Source organism: Hippopotamus amphibius, chromosome 9, assembly GCF_030028045.1.
Source record: "Hippopotamus amphibius kiboko isolate mHipAmp2 chromosome 9, mHipAmp2.hap2, whole genome shotgun sequence".
NCBI lineage: Eukaryota > Metazoa > Chordata > Mammalia > Artiodactyla > Hippopotamidae > Hippopotamus > Hippopotamus amphibius.
The window spans coordinates 139,449,455-139,464,743 of NC_080194.1; the positions used below are offsets into that span (position 1 = coordinate 139,449,455).

The 15,289-nt window shown below is 54.5% G+C and overlaps 1 protein-coding gene across 3 annotated transcripts in view; it reads right to left on the minus strand.

The window, feature by feature from the left end:
- Positions 1 to 1,949: 1,949 nt before the first annotated feature.
- The window catches only part of CYTH3 (cytohesin 3), an 81,059-nt gene continuing 67,719 nt past the window's right edge, over positions 1,950 to 15,289 (minus strand). For all 3 annotated transcript variants that reach the window (XM_057748609.1, XM_057748610.1, XM_057748608.1), the window contains 9 exons: positions 11,248 to 11,366; positions 8,214 to 8,294; positions 7,257 to 7,369; positions 7,025 to 7,173; positions 6,617 to 6,728; positions 2,874 to 2,950; positions 2,719 to 2,790; positions 2,485 to 2,639; positions 1,950 to 2,357 (listed from right to left, as the gene is read on the minus strand). In XM_057748609.1, the coding sequence (XP_057604592.1) occupies positions 2,285 to 2,357; positions 2,485 to 2,639; positions 2,719 to 2,790; positions 2,874 to 2,950; positions 6,617 to 6,728; positions 7,025 to 7,173; positions 7,257 to 7,369; positions 8,214 to 8,294; positions 11,248 to 11,366 (951 nt within the window). In that variant the 3' untranslated portion in view covers positions 1,950 to 2,284. The remainder of the gene's footprint in view (positions 2,358 to 2,484; positions 2,640 to 2,718; positions 2,791 to 2,873; positions 2,951 to 6,616; positions 6,729 to 7,024; positions 7,174 to 7,256; positions 7,370 to 8,213; positions 8,295 to 11,247; positions 11,367 to 15,289) is intronic.

Here is a 15,289-nt window from a genome sequence, read left to right on the forward strand (position 1 = left end):
CAGGCCAGCCCCTCATCACAGCCCTGACCCAGCGGGTTTCCTGGATCAAGGCCAGCTGAGGGCTCAGTGGGGGTGACGCCTTAGGCCTGTCAGGTTAATACTGTCACAACAAAACCTGGAATTACACGATTTCACATAACACTCCAAGGGCAAGTGACATAGATTTCTAAGCACCATGGCCTTCTGCATCATTCCGGGCACACAGCCATCAGGTGAGGCTCCTTCACAGGTGGCCAGAGAAACAGATTTCTTACAGGTGTTTCCTTGCGCCCACTTCTCCCAACCCCATCCTGAGGCAAACCCAAAAGACAGAAAGCCCTGTATCCCCAGGGTCCTACCTGGGGCAGACGAAGAGGAGAGAGACCGGTTAGTCCACGCAAAGTACTGATGGAGCCGGTGCCCCAGGCAGCCCAGGTCGTCGGACCAGCCCGAGGGAGGGTGCTACCGGGTCCTTGTCAGCAGTGTTTGGTCTGGTGGTCTGGGCAGTGTCTCTTTTCATGGAAGACTGGGGCCAGAGTTGCATATATGCCAGTCAGGCGTTTCAGGAATGCTGATTTGCCTTTCTCAAAACTAGAGGTTCAAATCTGAGGTATCAGTACAGTAGCAAAGCCTAAAAGCTTGGGAATGAACCAAAAAAATCAGTTTGATGTATGTTGGAGAGTGCTGGGTGCAGACCCCTTTGCAGGCTAGTGTGACTTAAAGCTACGTCAAGGTCAGCTGCACCGAGGCCAAGGGCCCACAGCTGTTCAGTCTCTGCATCAAGGCAGCTCCCAGGAACGGTTCCCTCCGCTCTTTACACCTCCACGTTAAGTGCGTACAGCCTGAGGTCGTCTTTCTTGGATTTTGCTTTTGCACAGGAAAGGTGATGACCTCTCAAGTGTGCAAACGGAGGGGTGCCTATGTGGGTGGGGCAGGGAAAGGAGGTCCTGCGGGGAAGGGACCCCCCCACCGGAACAGGCCGAGTGGGCGAGGGGGTCCTATGCATTACATGTGGGGGTCCCGGTGGTGGAAATAAAGCTCCCAATAAAAAGGCATCTGTCACCCGCCCTGCCCCGCATGTCACAGCACCCAGCGCCTCTGGGCCGGCCCACCTGTGCACCCTCGGGCCAGTTCTGCGATGAGCCAAGGCCCAGCTCCAGCCTGCCCTCAGCACACAGCTGAGCACAGCACCCCTCAGTCAGCCAACAGTGAACTGGCACCTCTTGGCCGGGGATCTTCAGCAGGCCCACCACCCGTGCACATCTGGGGTTTTAAACTATTTACAGAAAAGCCTAAGTGCTCCACATCTTCATCCCCCTGCCTGCTCTTTCCCTCCCCGTCATGGAAGATCAAACCTCTGAAAACACAGAATAAGATTCTGTAGTTCCTTACATGTCTACTCATTATGTTAAGAAGTCTGGTCAGCAAGTTTTGAGTACTGAAGACAGTGGTTGCAGCTGGCCTGAACCACGTGTTCAGCTGGACCACACGACACTGCTGTCTGTGGGTGTCAGAAACGGTCAATCACGAGCAGTTTCACGTGGTTCAACACACACTATCCGTCCTGGGATTCAGCAGTTACAGGATAAGCGCCCCAGACCGAAGTTTGTATTTTAATGATTTGCCTCTTTAGAAAGTACCTGGGGGGCCCCAAAGTCTGAGCTGAACAGTCCCAGAGGACTGCCCAGTGCTGGTCCTCACGGACACGGACGCCTCTCTCCACCAGGAGGTCCCCGCAGGACCCCCTGAGCACAGTGCCCCCCCCAGCCCCCCAGGTGCTGCATACGTGTATATATGTAATTTGTTCTCAGTGCACAGTATATACTTGTGTCCAGAAGTTAAATTTATAGCTGCCATTCTAAAAATACTACTGTTAGAAAGTATCTTTCATTATAATTTGAGAATATAAAAAGGCATATAAAAGCTATAATCCTATATATCTGAGAAAAAAACTCAATAAAAAAGTGGTAGCTTTTCCTTTCCTGTTACGATACAAAACAGCGGCTTCCAGAAGGGTGAACACCGGGGCCACGAAGGAGCACATGTGGCCACGCGCCTGCCACGCGGATCTTCACGGCTGAACCACCAGGTGCGGCTGCTAGACGAGACTTCCAGAAGGATGCGCTCGGCACCCGGAGGGCGATAGGGAGGGACAACAGGAGGCGCGCGGCCCCTCGAGACCAGTGGGGCCGCCGTCCGGAGGAGACAGGTCATCGGGGGTCCAGGGCGTCGCGGGGAGGCCCCCTGTCACTCTTTGCTGTGGGGTCTGAGTTTACTTTTACCTGCTGCTCAGGCCAGGAAAGCTCTATTTCTTATTGGCAATCCTCCTTTTCCTTGTGGCCAACATGTCATAGAAAGGATCCCTGCTGATACTGGCTCTGGGGGGAAAAAGGAGAAAGACTCGATTAGGCGGAGAGGGGCAGTCCTCCCGCACGCGACCCCCGAATCCTGTCCCTCTGGGCGACCCCGCCCACCGTCGCCCTCAACCCCCACACCCCCGCGCACCGGATGGACTTCATCCACTCCTCCTTCTCCTCGGGGCTGGGCGCCGAGATGCGGTACACCACGTGGTTGCCCTCCACCACCCGGCCGTCCGCCTCCGTCTTACAGGCTTTGATGACCTGCCCTTTGTGGCTCGGGTTGTAAAGCTCGAAACAGTTCTGGTGGAGACAGACATGACCGTCACCCGGCGCCGGGGGTGGGGTGGGGGGGGTGGGGGGCGCGGGGAAGCCAGCTTACCGGTTTCCGCGGGTCTTCCACCTCCCTGATGCTCAGGTTCTCCAGCGGGATGATGCCCCGGGGCTCCTTATCCTACGGGAGAGGAGCGCTCAGCCAGCCTCCCCCGCACCCCCGGAGGGTCCCGCGACACGGAGGACAGGCAGCCCCAAACTCACCGTCGTGTATTCAAAGTAATAGAGGCAGTTGTCGGTGAGGATGAACCAGCGCCGCTTCCAGGTCTTCACGCGCCCCCCTAGGAGCAGAGGGACCCCGTGAGTCAGAGCGGTGCGGGTCCGACACAAGTTAGTGCGCTTTTCATAAACGCCCCAGGCGCTGAGCTGGGCTTTAAGTTTCCTTCCTCGTGAAAACGTTTCACATTCTGCCCCCAGTTCCGCCCAACACTCGGCCAAATCCCGACCTCGCTGCGCAGCCTGGCCTGCCCGTGGCTGCCCGGCGCCCGCATGCACCCCCGCCCGCCTGCGCGGCACCCAGATGACCCGAGCGCTTCCCAATCTGCTTCCTGGAAGAGTTAGTCGTGATGAATGGCCTTAATTTCCCCACGTGGAAATGACAACAGGATGAAGTCAGCGCCGCTGGCCGGTCTGTCCAGGACTTAATCCCGTTACGTCAGGGCCGTCATCGCATTACTGAGGGCTTCCGCGGCCCTGGGGTCCATCAAAGTGGATTATGCCTTGGCCCAGGGAATTATTTGATTGAATTAATCTCTTAACAAGATCTGCGAGACACACACACACACACATGCACACACACACACAAAGAGCTCATGTGTGTGCCTACTCTCCTTACCCTATGGAAAAGAAAATCTCTTTTACCCTCAAATACACAGCAGAAACAAACTGGCTTTCATTTCTAGTCTTTGCTCCTGACATGAAATTTAAAAACAAAAATTGAAAGAAAACATGCGCCTGGTGACAGACCCACGGGCACAAGGTAAGCAGCTTCCCCGACACACTGCTCCCCAGGTGACGTGCAGGCAGGCGAGACCCCCATGGCCAAGGATCACAGACAGGGACATGGGGGACAGGACGTTCACCCCGGGGGCCGAGGCACGAGGGTGGGGAGACACACATGAGGACACCCAGTTGCAGGGAGGGAGCCCCACCTGCGGATTCAGTGCCACTGAGGGGTCCTTGGAGACTGGGACCCTCACCCCTGCGTCACCGATGAGATCTGTCACCATGACGGCCGCAGGCACGCTGGGCACGTGCTGTGAAGGAAGGGCCCTCGATTCCCCAGCTCCCCCCACCTGGCTTCCCACCCCCATCAGAAGCGTCTGCCGCACCTTCCAAGATCCTACCGTGCTTCTGGGGGTCCCCTCACACCGCCATTCCCACAAGGCCTCCATCCCCTCGCCCCCGATTCTCTCAGACCCACGGTCTGGGCTCTCACTCCCCAAGCCCTGCGTGCAGCCCCATCGGGGCTCTCTGTTGCCTGGAGGCTCTTTGCACCTGGGTTCCCGCCCCGCTGCTCCCAAGTTCAGTGTTACATCTGGAGGAGCCCAATCCCTGGTCCAGTTCTTGAGACCAGGGGAGCCTCTCACGCGGGGGTGCTGCCGGCATCGAGATGGAGGCCTGTGGTCTGGGTTGACCCCTGAGCCCAGCCCAGCCCAGCCCGGGCCCCCTTTCAGGGTGGCCGGAGGTGACGCTCTTGGTCTGCGAGTGCCAGCAGGTTTTGCTGCAGGAGACCAAGCAGCTCTGCTCATGCACATGTCTGGGCTGGGCTTCAGGACACAGGGACACACATACCTGCAGAAAGGAGCCGGCCACTCCTACTAGTATAAGCACCCACTTGCTCTCTGTAAACACTCTGCTGTTTGCATGGCTGTTGGCAGACAGGTGCTCTCGTACACACTGTGCATGCCTGTTCTCCATGCCAGCCCCGCTCTGACCGCACCCCTGCCTGTGTTAACACAACTGACTCACTCTCAAAACGCAGTGACTACATGGTATCCACTGGACCATCAGTAAGCAGCGCCAACAGGCTCTGCTCTGGGGGGGCCCCTGGGCCTCCTGAACATGCCGCGTCCTCTAAGACCAACTTTATGATGAGAAGCAACCAAGCAAGGCCCCACTCTGACCTCTCTTCCCATCCCAGCTCGTGCGTGGCCACGATTCCGGCTTCTCCGCCCATGTCGGGGCCCAGGGCTGTGTGTCCTCACCAAGTATAGGCACTGCACCTGGGCCAACCCAAGGCACCCTCAGCATCTGCTTCCCGGGGACAGACCACCTCCTCGGTCCCTCACGGACTGATGCCCAGTGACCCTTCCTAGCAGCCCCGCCAGCATCAGAACTGTTGGCGGGAGTCTGGAGCACAGATGGACCACCAGTGCACTGGGAACCCCCTGGGGATGCTAACAGCTCTGAGATCAGAGTGGCCACGGGAGCGGAGGCTCCGGGCTCCAGGTGTGAGCTGCGCCATCGCCAGCGCTGCGGCCTTAACAAGGACACGCGCGCGCAGCCTTGGCAGCAGGGAAGCAGCAGACCCCAGGCCCCTCGGGCGCCAACCAGCCCTGCAGCGCGTGACGGTGCTCTGCGCACTGAGGCCATGGCCTGCTTATCTGCTCAACCAGATACCAGGCTGGAAGACGAGGCTGTCGTCACTCACTTTGTTCAGTCTCTAGAGGCAGCAGCAGCCCCGCAGGCACTGGGGTACACTGACTGCCAGGCCGGCTCGTGCTGTCACCATCCAGAGGGGGGTACTTGCTGGCCACACAGCAACAGGAAGGGGCCAAGCACAGCTGCTGCAGGACCACAGGCTGGGATCTCTAAGTCTGGTGCGTCTGGAAGGTTACTTAGGCATTCAAGCCCAAGGCTACGGTTCTGGGTTTTTAGGCAAAGATCCAGAACTCTTCCAAAACCTGGCATAGCCAGAGAAAGGTCAGAGCAAGACCCCAAATCAGAACAGCAGACCCTGTTGCGCACGCTTACGCATGCACACTGTCACCAGGCCCATGTTTATCCTCTTTCAGTTAAAGACACGCAATCACCAGAACTCCCGTAGGTCCCAGTGCCTTCCACGCTGTCTGCAGACCGCCTGGATGATGTCAGATCTCGCAGTCTCCAATGTCACAGGAAGGCAGAAATCCCAACCCCCACCAGAGTAAAAAAATCCCTACCAGTTCCTAAAATTGCCCAGAAAATATAAATGCTTTTCTACTTGTTTGTCAATGGTTAAGAAGTCCTTAAAACGCTTCTGGATGCTTCACGGGTGATGCAAACGTGCACTGCCTGGTTAGTGGGATGGCAGCGGGTGATGCTGGCAGCTAGCTGTCCTGCGCTCAGGCCCTAAGGATGTGAAGAGGGTGAGCTTGTTTCCTCCGGGCATCTCCGCGCCTCTGGTCCCTCACTCCTCGCCCAGCCCAGGGTGGGCGTCATGGCCGCCACACCCTGCATGGAGGATGATGAGGTGACCCCAGCACGTCTGGAGCCACAGGGGCCAGATGGATGGCATCCGAGTCAGCACTTCACACACACCGACAGAGAGAAAGGAAGAGGAAAGAGCAGCCGGAAGGGGCAGGGAGCCACTGGGTACGTACCTCCTAACGCAGAACAAGCAGGGACAGCCCGTCACAGAACAGAAAGGTGGGAGCCACAGGCAGAAGGAAAACAACAAGAAGGCACATTTAAACCACGCATCAAAAATCAGCCACACCAAACCAAGAGAGGCAGCAGGTTCCGGGGTGATGCCCGGGGCTTATCTGGACGCTAGGGGGGTCAGGTTGCTGGGACGGGCCCTGCGTGCGGCCCCAGCAGGAAGGCCACTCTCAGCCGGGCGCGTGGGATGCTCCGTGGAGCATTTGTGCCTCCGGTCGGGGAGGCGCTCGAGGCACCACGGGGGCTGCTGCCGCGGGCGGAGGGGCCACGGCTCGGGCTCAGTCCCGCCCGCCGGCGCCGCTCACCCAGCTTCAGGAGCCAGCCCTCCCGGTCCGGGTTGAAGAACGTGTGCGTCAGGTCGTTGCCGTCGTCCTCCGGGATCTTGAACGGCTCATTCTTGATGCTCTCGTACAGGTTCTGCGAGGAGGGAAGGCGGCGGGCGCCGGGACTCAGGCGGAGGAGGAACCGCCGCCCCCCCGCCCCCCCGCCCCCGGTCGCCCCCCAGCTCAGGGCTCGGGGACCCTCTAAAGACCCCGTGAAACGAGCGACCTCGCGCCGCCGCCCTCGTGCGCAGGCAGAGCCCGATGCTCCTGAGCACGGAGATGGGGACAGGGGGCGCGGGGACATGGGGGGATGCGGCGGGGACGCGGGGGGATGCGGAGGGGGGGACGCGGGGGACACGGGGGGATGCGGGCGGGGACGCGGGGACTCACCCGCAGCAGCTCCTCGGGGAGGTCTCCGCCCTCGTTGATGCCGCGGTTCATGGTGACGAAGCGCTCCGCCGTGGGCTTGTCGCGCACGTTGTGGTTGTGGAGGCTGGTGTTGAGCATGATGATGGCGAAGGACAGCACGTAGCACGTGTCTGGGGGGAGTCAGGGCCGGGGGGTCAGCGCGCACCCAGCGCGGCCGCCCCCGCACGCGCCAGGCGCCGGCGCCCGCGCTCACCCGTGGACTGGAAGACGCCGGGGTTGCACAGGCAGTAGCGCGCCGCGAACGCCTCCATCATGCGGTCAATCTTCTGCGCCTCGCCCGGCAGCCTGAAGCTCCACAGGAACTGCCTGCAGGGCACGAGAACCAGGCGGGATGTGTGTCTCCACGGCCGGGACGGCGGCGCGGGGCAGGCGTGGGGTCCGCGTGGGGCCCCTGGGCGCCTCCGCGTCTGGAGGCCCCCGCTGGGGCGGGCGGAGCGCGGGGACCCCCGTCTGCGCTCGGCCGCCCACCTGCGGGGGCGAGTCGGCTCCCGACCAGACATTGGCCGAGGGGAACAGAATCCATGCGGACGCACCCCAGCTCGCCAGCCCTGCACCGCCCCGTGACAGGGTTTTCAAACACTGCATCTAACACTCCTGAACCTCCTGAACCACGGCTGCAGGACTGGGACCCGCCAGCCGGTCCTTCAGCGAGGCGGGGGCCGACCCCAGGGGCGCCGCAGCCGGGGGAACGGCCACGAGGAAAGGGAGGCTGGCGCTGGTGCAGAGCGGGGAGGAGAAGGGCCAGACCAGGACCAGCCAGCACTGCGGGGCACGCTGGGGCCGGGGTGGCCTCCGACGGCAGGACACCCACACCCTCTGGGCACACGCTGGGTGTCCACGTGGTTGGTGTTCAAGGCCAAACATGGTGTAAAGCTGGCCTGTGCCCAGGCGGCACTGAGACCAGGCGCCGAAGAGGTAAAGAGGCACAGCCAAAACTGCCAAATGCCACAAGAAAAAGCAGAGCAACTGTGAGCAAAACGCAGGACCAACAGAGGCAGGTGTGGCCCGGCCTCCCTCCCCACCTCTCTCTCCTGATGTAGTGTCTGCCCAGTTACCCGGAGGGTCACTGCAGTCACCTGGCAGCTTACCTGGTGGCACCGCTGGGCCACCCACCCTCCCTCCACACAGCAGCAGGTGATGAAACACGCACCTTAAGGCTTGTACGAGGTTGAGATCGGCAAACTCGTGGAGTTCCACAAAAGCCTGAAGAACTTTAATGTTAAATTCATCCCTAGGAGAGAAAACACATTTTACAGCCTCACTGCATGTTATTTCAATCATTTTAAATGACATTTCCTAAAGCAAGTTTTCACTGTTTTTAACATCATATGACTAAAAAAGTTCAAGTGTTTTTCACTACGCTTTTGTTTTCAGGGTTAGCACAAAGGAGACCCAGTAGGATACTGAGTTTACTTCACTATCAGTACCAGTTAGGGGCTACAATGTGACTGAGAACATTGGTGCACAAGTTTTTGTGTGTACATTCCCCCCCCCCCCCCCCCCCCCCCGCCTTGGGTATATACTTAGAGTAGAATTACTGGGTCACATGGGAAGTTTACTATTTTGAAGAACTGCCAACTACTTTCCAAAGTGGCTGCCCCATTTTTTATGTAGCAGTAGATGAGGGTTCCAGTTTCTCCACGTCCTCACCAACACGTATCATCTTCTTTAATTATGGCCATCCTAGCGGATGTGAAGTGCTACCTGACTGGTTTTGATCTGCATTTCCCTGATGACTAATGATGTTGAGCATCTCATCACATGCTTACTGGCCTTATCTTATGCCTTATGTATATATCCTCTTTGGATGAATGTCTATTCAGATGCTTTGCCCATTTTATAATTATCTTTTTATTATTGCGTTCTAAGCATTCTTTTTATATACTAGGCACAAGTCCTTATCAGATTTATATATGACCTGCAAATATCGTCCCCTATTCTGTGGGTTGTCCTCTCCCTTTCTTGATGATGTCCTCTGAAGTACAGATGTTCTGAAATTCGATGATTCTATTTTTTTCTTTTGCTGTCGTATCTAAGAAACCCTCACCTAATCAAAGGTCACAGAGATTTACCCCTATGTTTTCTTCTCAGTGTTTTATAGCTTTAGTGCTTATATGTAGGTCTTTGATCCACTTTAACTTCTGTACATGGTGAGTGACCCAATGCTATTCTTTTGCGTGTGGATATCCAGGGAGCCCGCACCACCTGCTGAAAGGACCATTCTTTCCCCCACTGAACTGTCCTGGCTCCTCATTTGATGGTGTACATACACGAGGGTTTATTTCTGGATTCTCAATTCTATTCCACGACCTTTTATGTCTACTCTTATGCTAATGCCACACTGTCTTAATTAGTGTAGCTTCAGTCTGCTTTGTAACTGGGAAGTGTAAGTTTTCCAGCTTTGTTCTTTTCTCCCCAAGACTGTTAAGGCTATTTTGGGTCCCTTGAATTTCTATATGAATTATGGGATGAGCCTGTCAACTTCTACAAAGAAGTCCGCTCGGATTCTGCTAGGGAACATATGTTAAATGTGTTTATCAATATGTAGGGTACTGCCATCTTTGCAATATTAAATCTTCTAATCCATAAACATGGATGTCTTTCCACTTATTTGGGTCTTTTTATTTTTTTCCCAACAATCTGTTAGTTTTCAGAGTAAAAATTTTGTTCTTTGTTAAAATTTATTCCTAAATGTTTTATTCCTTTTAATGCTGCTGTAAATGGAGCTGTTTTCTTATAACATCCTTTTCAGTGTTTTCATTGCTACCGTATAGACATGTGAGTGAAACTGTATGTTGATCTTGTATTCTGCAACCTTACTGAAATTATTAGTTCTAATAATGTTAGTGATTCCTTAGGATTTTCTATATACCAGATTATGTTATCTGCAAATAGAAAGAGTTTTATTTCTCCCTTTCCAAACTAGATGCCTTTAATTTCATTTCCTTGCCTAACTGCCTTGGCTTGAACTGCCAGCGCCATGTTGAATGGAAGCGTTGAGAACAGTCTTGATCTCAAGGATAGAGGGCAGCTGCCCTCTACCATGCTAAGGAAGTTCCCTTCTTTTCCTCATTTGAGTGTTTTTTCATGAAGCAGTAAATGTTGTCAGATGCTCTTCCTGAATCTACAGGATGATCCTGTGGGTTTCGCTCTTTACTCTATTGATGTGGTGTTATCACTGTAACCGAGCTGTGCAGGCTGGGCTAACCTTGCATTCGTGGCATGAGGAATACCGTGGACCCTTGAACAATATGGGGATTAGTGGCACCGACCCTCCACTCAGTTAAAAATCTGTGTAGACATATACAGCCCTCTAGGACCTCCAAGGTTCTGTATCCGCAGACCCAGCCAACCACGGGTCACCAAGTACTGTAGTATTTACTACTGAAAAAAATCCACGTATAAGTGAACGTGCACAGTTCAAACCCATGCTGTTCAAGGGTCCTGGTGTATAATTCTTCTTCCATATTGCTTGATTTTATTTGCTAATATTTAGTTGAGGATTTCTGCTTCTATAGTCATAAAAGATACTGATTAGTCTGTAGACTTCTTTTATTGTGATGTCTTCGGTTTTGGTATCAGGTAAGCACTGGTCTCACAGAATGAGCTGGGAAGTATTCTGCTTTTCTAGAAACAGAAACTACCCTGGTTGAGCAACTGCTGGGCTTCTGTTTAAAAACACTGCCGTCTGCTCCCTGACCAATTCCATTCTGGCTCATGCAGGGGATGTGCTGCCTAAGGACTCCTGCCCGGCCCTCTGCTAAGCAGCCAGTGGGCTTTTAAGTGGAGAAGGTCAAGACAGTAAACCTGACTGGCCGCTCTCCATTTAAAAAATGATACCTTTCCACCTGTACTCATACTCCCAACTAACAGGGGAAAGATGCTGAGATATCCAGCTATTTCTGTGCAAAACATCCAAAGATGCTTTCTGAGGCAAGGAGCAAGAAGCAGCGGTGTTCTAGGTTCTGTCCCGGTTCCCTGAATGAGCAGAGGACTCCAGAGGAGCACAGACCCCTCCCGCCCCAGGACCCCCACCCCTGTCTGCTCACAAGGGCACAGGGGAGGATGTGGCTGCACTGGGCTCCCTTGGTCCTGGGAGCACAGGTGCCCTCAGAGCCCATGTGATAGACCCTGATGCGAGGGTCGGCCCAGGCAGGCGGGGTGCCCCTCCCCCTTGAACTCACCTTTCACCCAGGTAGTCCCCGATCACGGTCTTATTCAGGCCTTCCCCTTTATAGAGGAACTGGGCCACGTCCTCCGGGGAGCTCTGCAGCAGGTCATTCTCTATTAGAAACTGAATTCCCTGAACAGGAGCGTAAGACGGAGGCACGGGTTAGGAGGGTCACCAGACTCGTATTTCAGGACCTTACTGGTTCAGACACAGCGAAACTAATACAGGAGTACGAGGGGAGGCTCCCGCTCCCGCAGCACATTTCACCCATCAAAGAAAAGCACTTTCATGCCTCCCGGCAAATGAACAGGTCCCAAGATGAACAGGTGACTGCACAAACTGTTCTCAGTGTTATTTGACATTATAAAGGCAAAAGGAACAATGACACTGAATTTCCCCAGCTCAGGAAAAGGATCTGTGCTGTGTGACAGGAACACGTCATACGTGGCTGGCCGACCCAACACCTGTCCCCCACCTTCCCAGCCTCCCCTGCAACCAGAAGTGACCTTGTGAACAGATCTGGTCAGACAGCAATGAGTCTGAGGAGGACCCGGGAGAGCTGCTCCTTTCCCGATAAAAGGGGACCCGTGAGCAGCACAGCTCCTTCCTCCTCCTTCCTTCCCTGAATGCAGATGTGATAGCAGGAGCCGGCATACAGGGAAAGGCCGGGAAGAACACAAGACCTTGGTACTGCCACCTGGGAGCCTCTCAACACCTCGAGGCCACCTCTGCTGTGAGAAGACAGCCTGCTGCATAAGCTGTCTTCACGGGTGTGCTGCTGCCTGTGGCTGAACGTGTAACCAGTCACCATGCCACTGAGCTCACAGCACTCAAATCCACACCCACGGAGGGACCTACGGCGGCCAGGCCAACGGTTTCTGTGAACGGCTGCAGGGGGGCTGCTGGGCCCAAACTAGCGGTGTTCTGTCTCACAGGGAGCCCTAATAATAGTAAAAATTTACCTCCAGCAGAGCTTCTGAGCTGGTTTCAAAATACATGTTGGAAAACTCGCATGGGAAGAGGGAATTCTGCTGTCTATTTGCGCAGAGGCTGTTTCTACAAATGCAGAGATGATCCTCCAGCTAAAAGTCTAAGGGCCCAGGACCAGGGCTTCCTCATGCCCCATGAATCCATCTGAAGAGGCTATTTATTTTTTAAGCACATGAATGTCCACAGCAGCCTCATTCAGAATTTCTAAAAACTGCCAACAACCCAACAGTCAGTCAGTAAGAGGACCGACAAATACATTCTGGGACGTTCTCACAATGGAAGACTACAGAGCGAGATGGAGTAACTACAGCACGGATGACTCTACAGACGTGACACGGAGTAAAAGCACTCAGCATCTTTTAATTCCACCAACGTAGACTTGAAAAAGGCAACACTCATCTGTGGCAAGGGCACAGAACTCCCTCCCCAGGAGGAGATGCTGGGGAGGGCCTGCCGTCTTCTGCATTATGGCTACATGCATACTTACACTTGTTAAAATTCTTCAAGCTGTACATTTAAAATTTGTGTGCCATGCTATTCTTCAAAAAAAAAAAAAAAGTTTACTAAAAAAAAACAGTAAGTCTGACACTCTTAAATTAACTGCCCTATATTTCTGGTGGGAGCTGAAGTGGGGACAGCCACCTGGGGACCATCTTCCGAACCTGAAGACACACACACTGGAACAAAGCGTCCTGGTCCTCGGTGCGCACCTGTCCTCACCGGAGAGCAGGGCCCGGGACAGGGGCGGTGCCGGTGCTGTCTAGTCACGGGACTTGGTGCAACGCCCAGGTGCCCAGGGTGAGGGCTGGAGTGAGGCGAGGGGAGGGGGCAGGGCTGGAGATGCCCTCAGGGGTCTGTGAGGGAGGGGAGCTCTGTGGCGCTGGGCAGAGGTTCCCTACCTGACCTAAAATCTCTGCCAAGAGCTCAGAGGCAGAGCTGCCCCCAGCTGCCTCGCCAGAGTCCTTCTCGTGAGGACTCATGGGCTGGCTGTGGGTGCACAGGGTAGACTCTGCCACCCCCAACCTTGCAGCGGGTTGGGGAGAGAGCCTCCTAGGAGACCGAGGTCCAGGGACAAAGGGACCGGCAGAAGCATAGGCTCACTGGAGGATGTAGGCTCATGTAGGGGTGACCACGTTGGCTGCGATATCAGCGAGAGGGATGGCCCAGCAGCCACTCCTGCAGGCCCAGCAGGCAGCCCCCCTTCTGCGGATGCCACGTGGCTGTGTGCCACTGGGGGGACCGCAGCTGCGAGAGGGTCCTGCATCCTTTCAGCCCTGCTCTCTCCCCACCCTGCCAGCTCTCTGCAGAGTCGTCCGACCAACAACCTTTGCGGCCACGGGGCCCCAGCCACCGCATCAGCCTACGCCCCTCAGAACTGAGTGGGCTGGGGATGAGGCTTTCCTGAGTTCTTCCGGGTGCACACGACCTGCTCTAAACCCAACGCTCCCCAAGCACTCAGAAGCTTCTCGGAGAGCGCTAGCTAACCATCACCCAGGATCTGAGGAAAGAAAACGGGCTCAGAACAAGAGGATCCCTTCTGCACTTAAACATCACAATAAGGATGGGACGCTTCCTGAGGGAAAGCTCCAGCTCCCTCTGCAAGAGACAGAGAACCCTGGTAGTGGAAAACACACAGCCACGGGGGTGAGCCCAGACCAGAGGCAGAGAGAGCAGCTGTGAAGGAGAAAGGGGCTGGCTGCAACCGGGAGGGGGATGAGGCAGATGCAGAGGAAGACAGACACAAAGCAGGCCTGCTCTAGGCCTGAGGACATGGGTCCCTGTCCGAGAGAAAAGGAGACATCACATCCAGGTGACCTGAAGGCAGAGACTGGAGGGATGCAGCCCCGGGCCAAGGACGCTTGCAGCCCTGGGAAGAAAGAGTCTGCGCAGAGGCCCCCATGGAGCCTCTGAAGGAACAGGCCCCGCCCACTGGATTTTGGGCTTCCGGGCTCCTGAAATGTGAGAGAAGGAATTTCTGTTGACTGAAACCACCAAGTTGGTGGCAATTTGTTACAGCAGCCCTAGAAAACGAATACACTAGGTAAACACTAATAATTCAGAAATCCTATTTTATTCCTACTTGTAGTGGCTACTCTTAATTTTAACAAATTTTTAAACTTATATTCATCTACCAACATCTAGAAAACCTTAGCCAACTTTTAAATTTCCTTCTTGCTACTTACATACTAAGATAATCTGGGACTTAAAGTACTCTTTCAACCATCGGTATAAATAGTTGAGCCTAAAGACGTAACTGTGAGTTCTTCTGGTTTCCTTGCTCTTCTGTTTTTTCACCCTGCACCTTGTCCGTGGGTTCACGTCTGGTTTAGAGATGTACTTTTCCAATTACTCCATTTCTGGAGATCAGAGAAGACTCTGGAAAGCACGGTTTCCCCGTTGTCCTTGATTCGGCGGCTGATGACAAGCTTGCTGTGATTTTTGTTTCTTCTTAGAGAATTCGGTCTCTCCTTCCTGGAAATTTTGTGAACTTCTCTTTATCCACAAGTTTTCTGCTATTTTACTCGGTATATCTAAGCATACAGGTCTTTAAAAAATGTATCCTGCTTGGCATCTGGTGAGCCCTTTGAATCGGAGGATTTGATCTTAATCTAGTTCTGAAATATCCCAGTATTTCTCTGAAATATTTCCTCCACTCCATTTTCTTTTCTCTCCTTCAGGGACTTCTATTAGGCGACATCTGAGCTGCTGGGCCTGCCATCCACATCCCCTTGCAGTTTCAGGTCACCCAACTCCACCTTCAGCTCATGCACCTGCCTGCTGTCGGGTGCTCTGTGGGTTCCAGCCCAGCCCTTAGGTTTTTTCACATGACGCAGTTTTCACTTCCAAGGATCTTTTCCCCAACCCCCCATTTCTGTATCATGGATAAGCAACGCCCTATCTTGTCTCTGTGATGAGATTTATATAAATTACAAACATATGCAGGTGAACATCCTATTTTTAATGTTTCCTTCTATTGTTTCCACCAGGTCTGCTTCCTCCAGAGTTGGTTTAGTTCTGTTTGTCCAGTCCACATCCCTTTCATGGTGTCAGTTTCCTCCCACTTA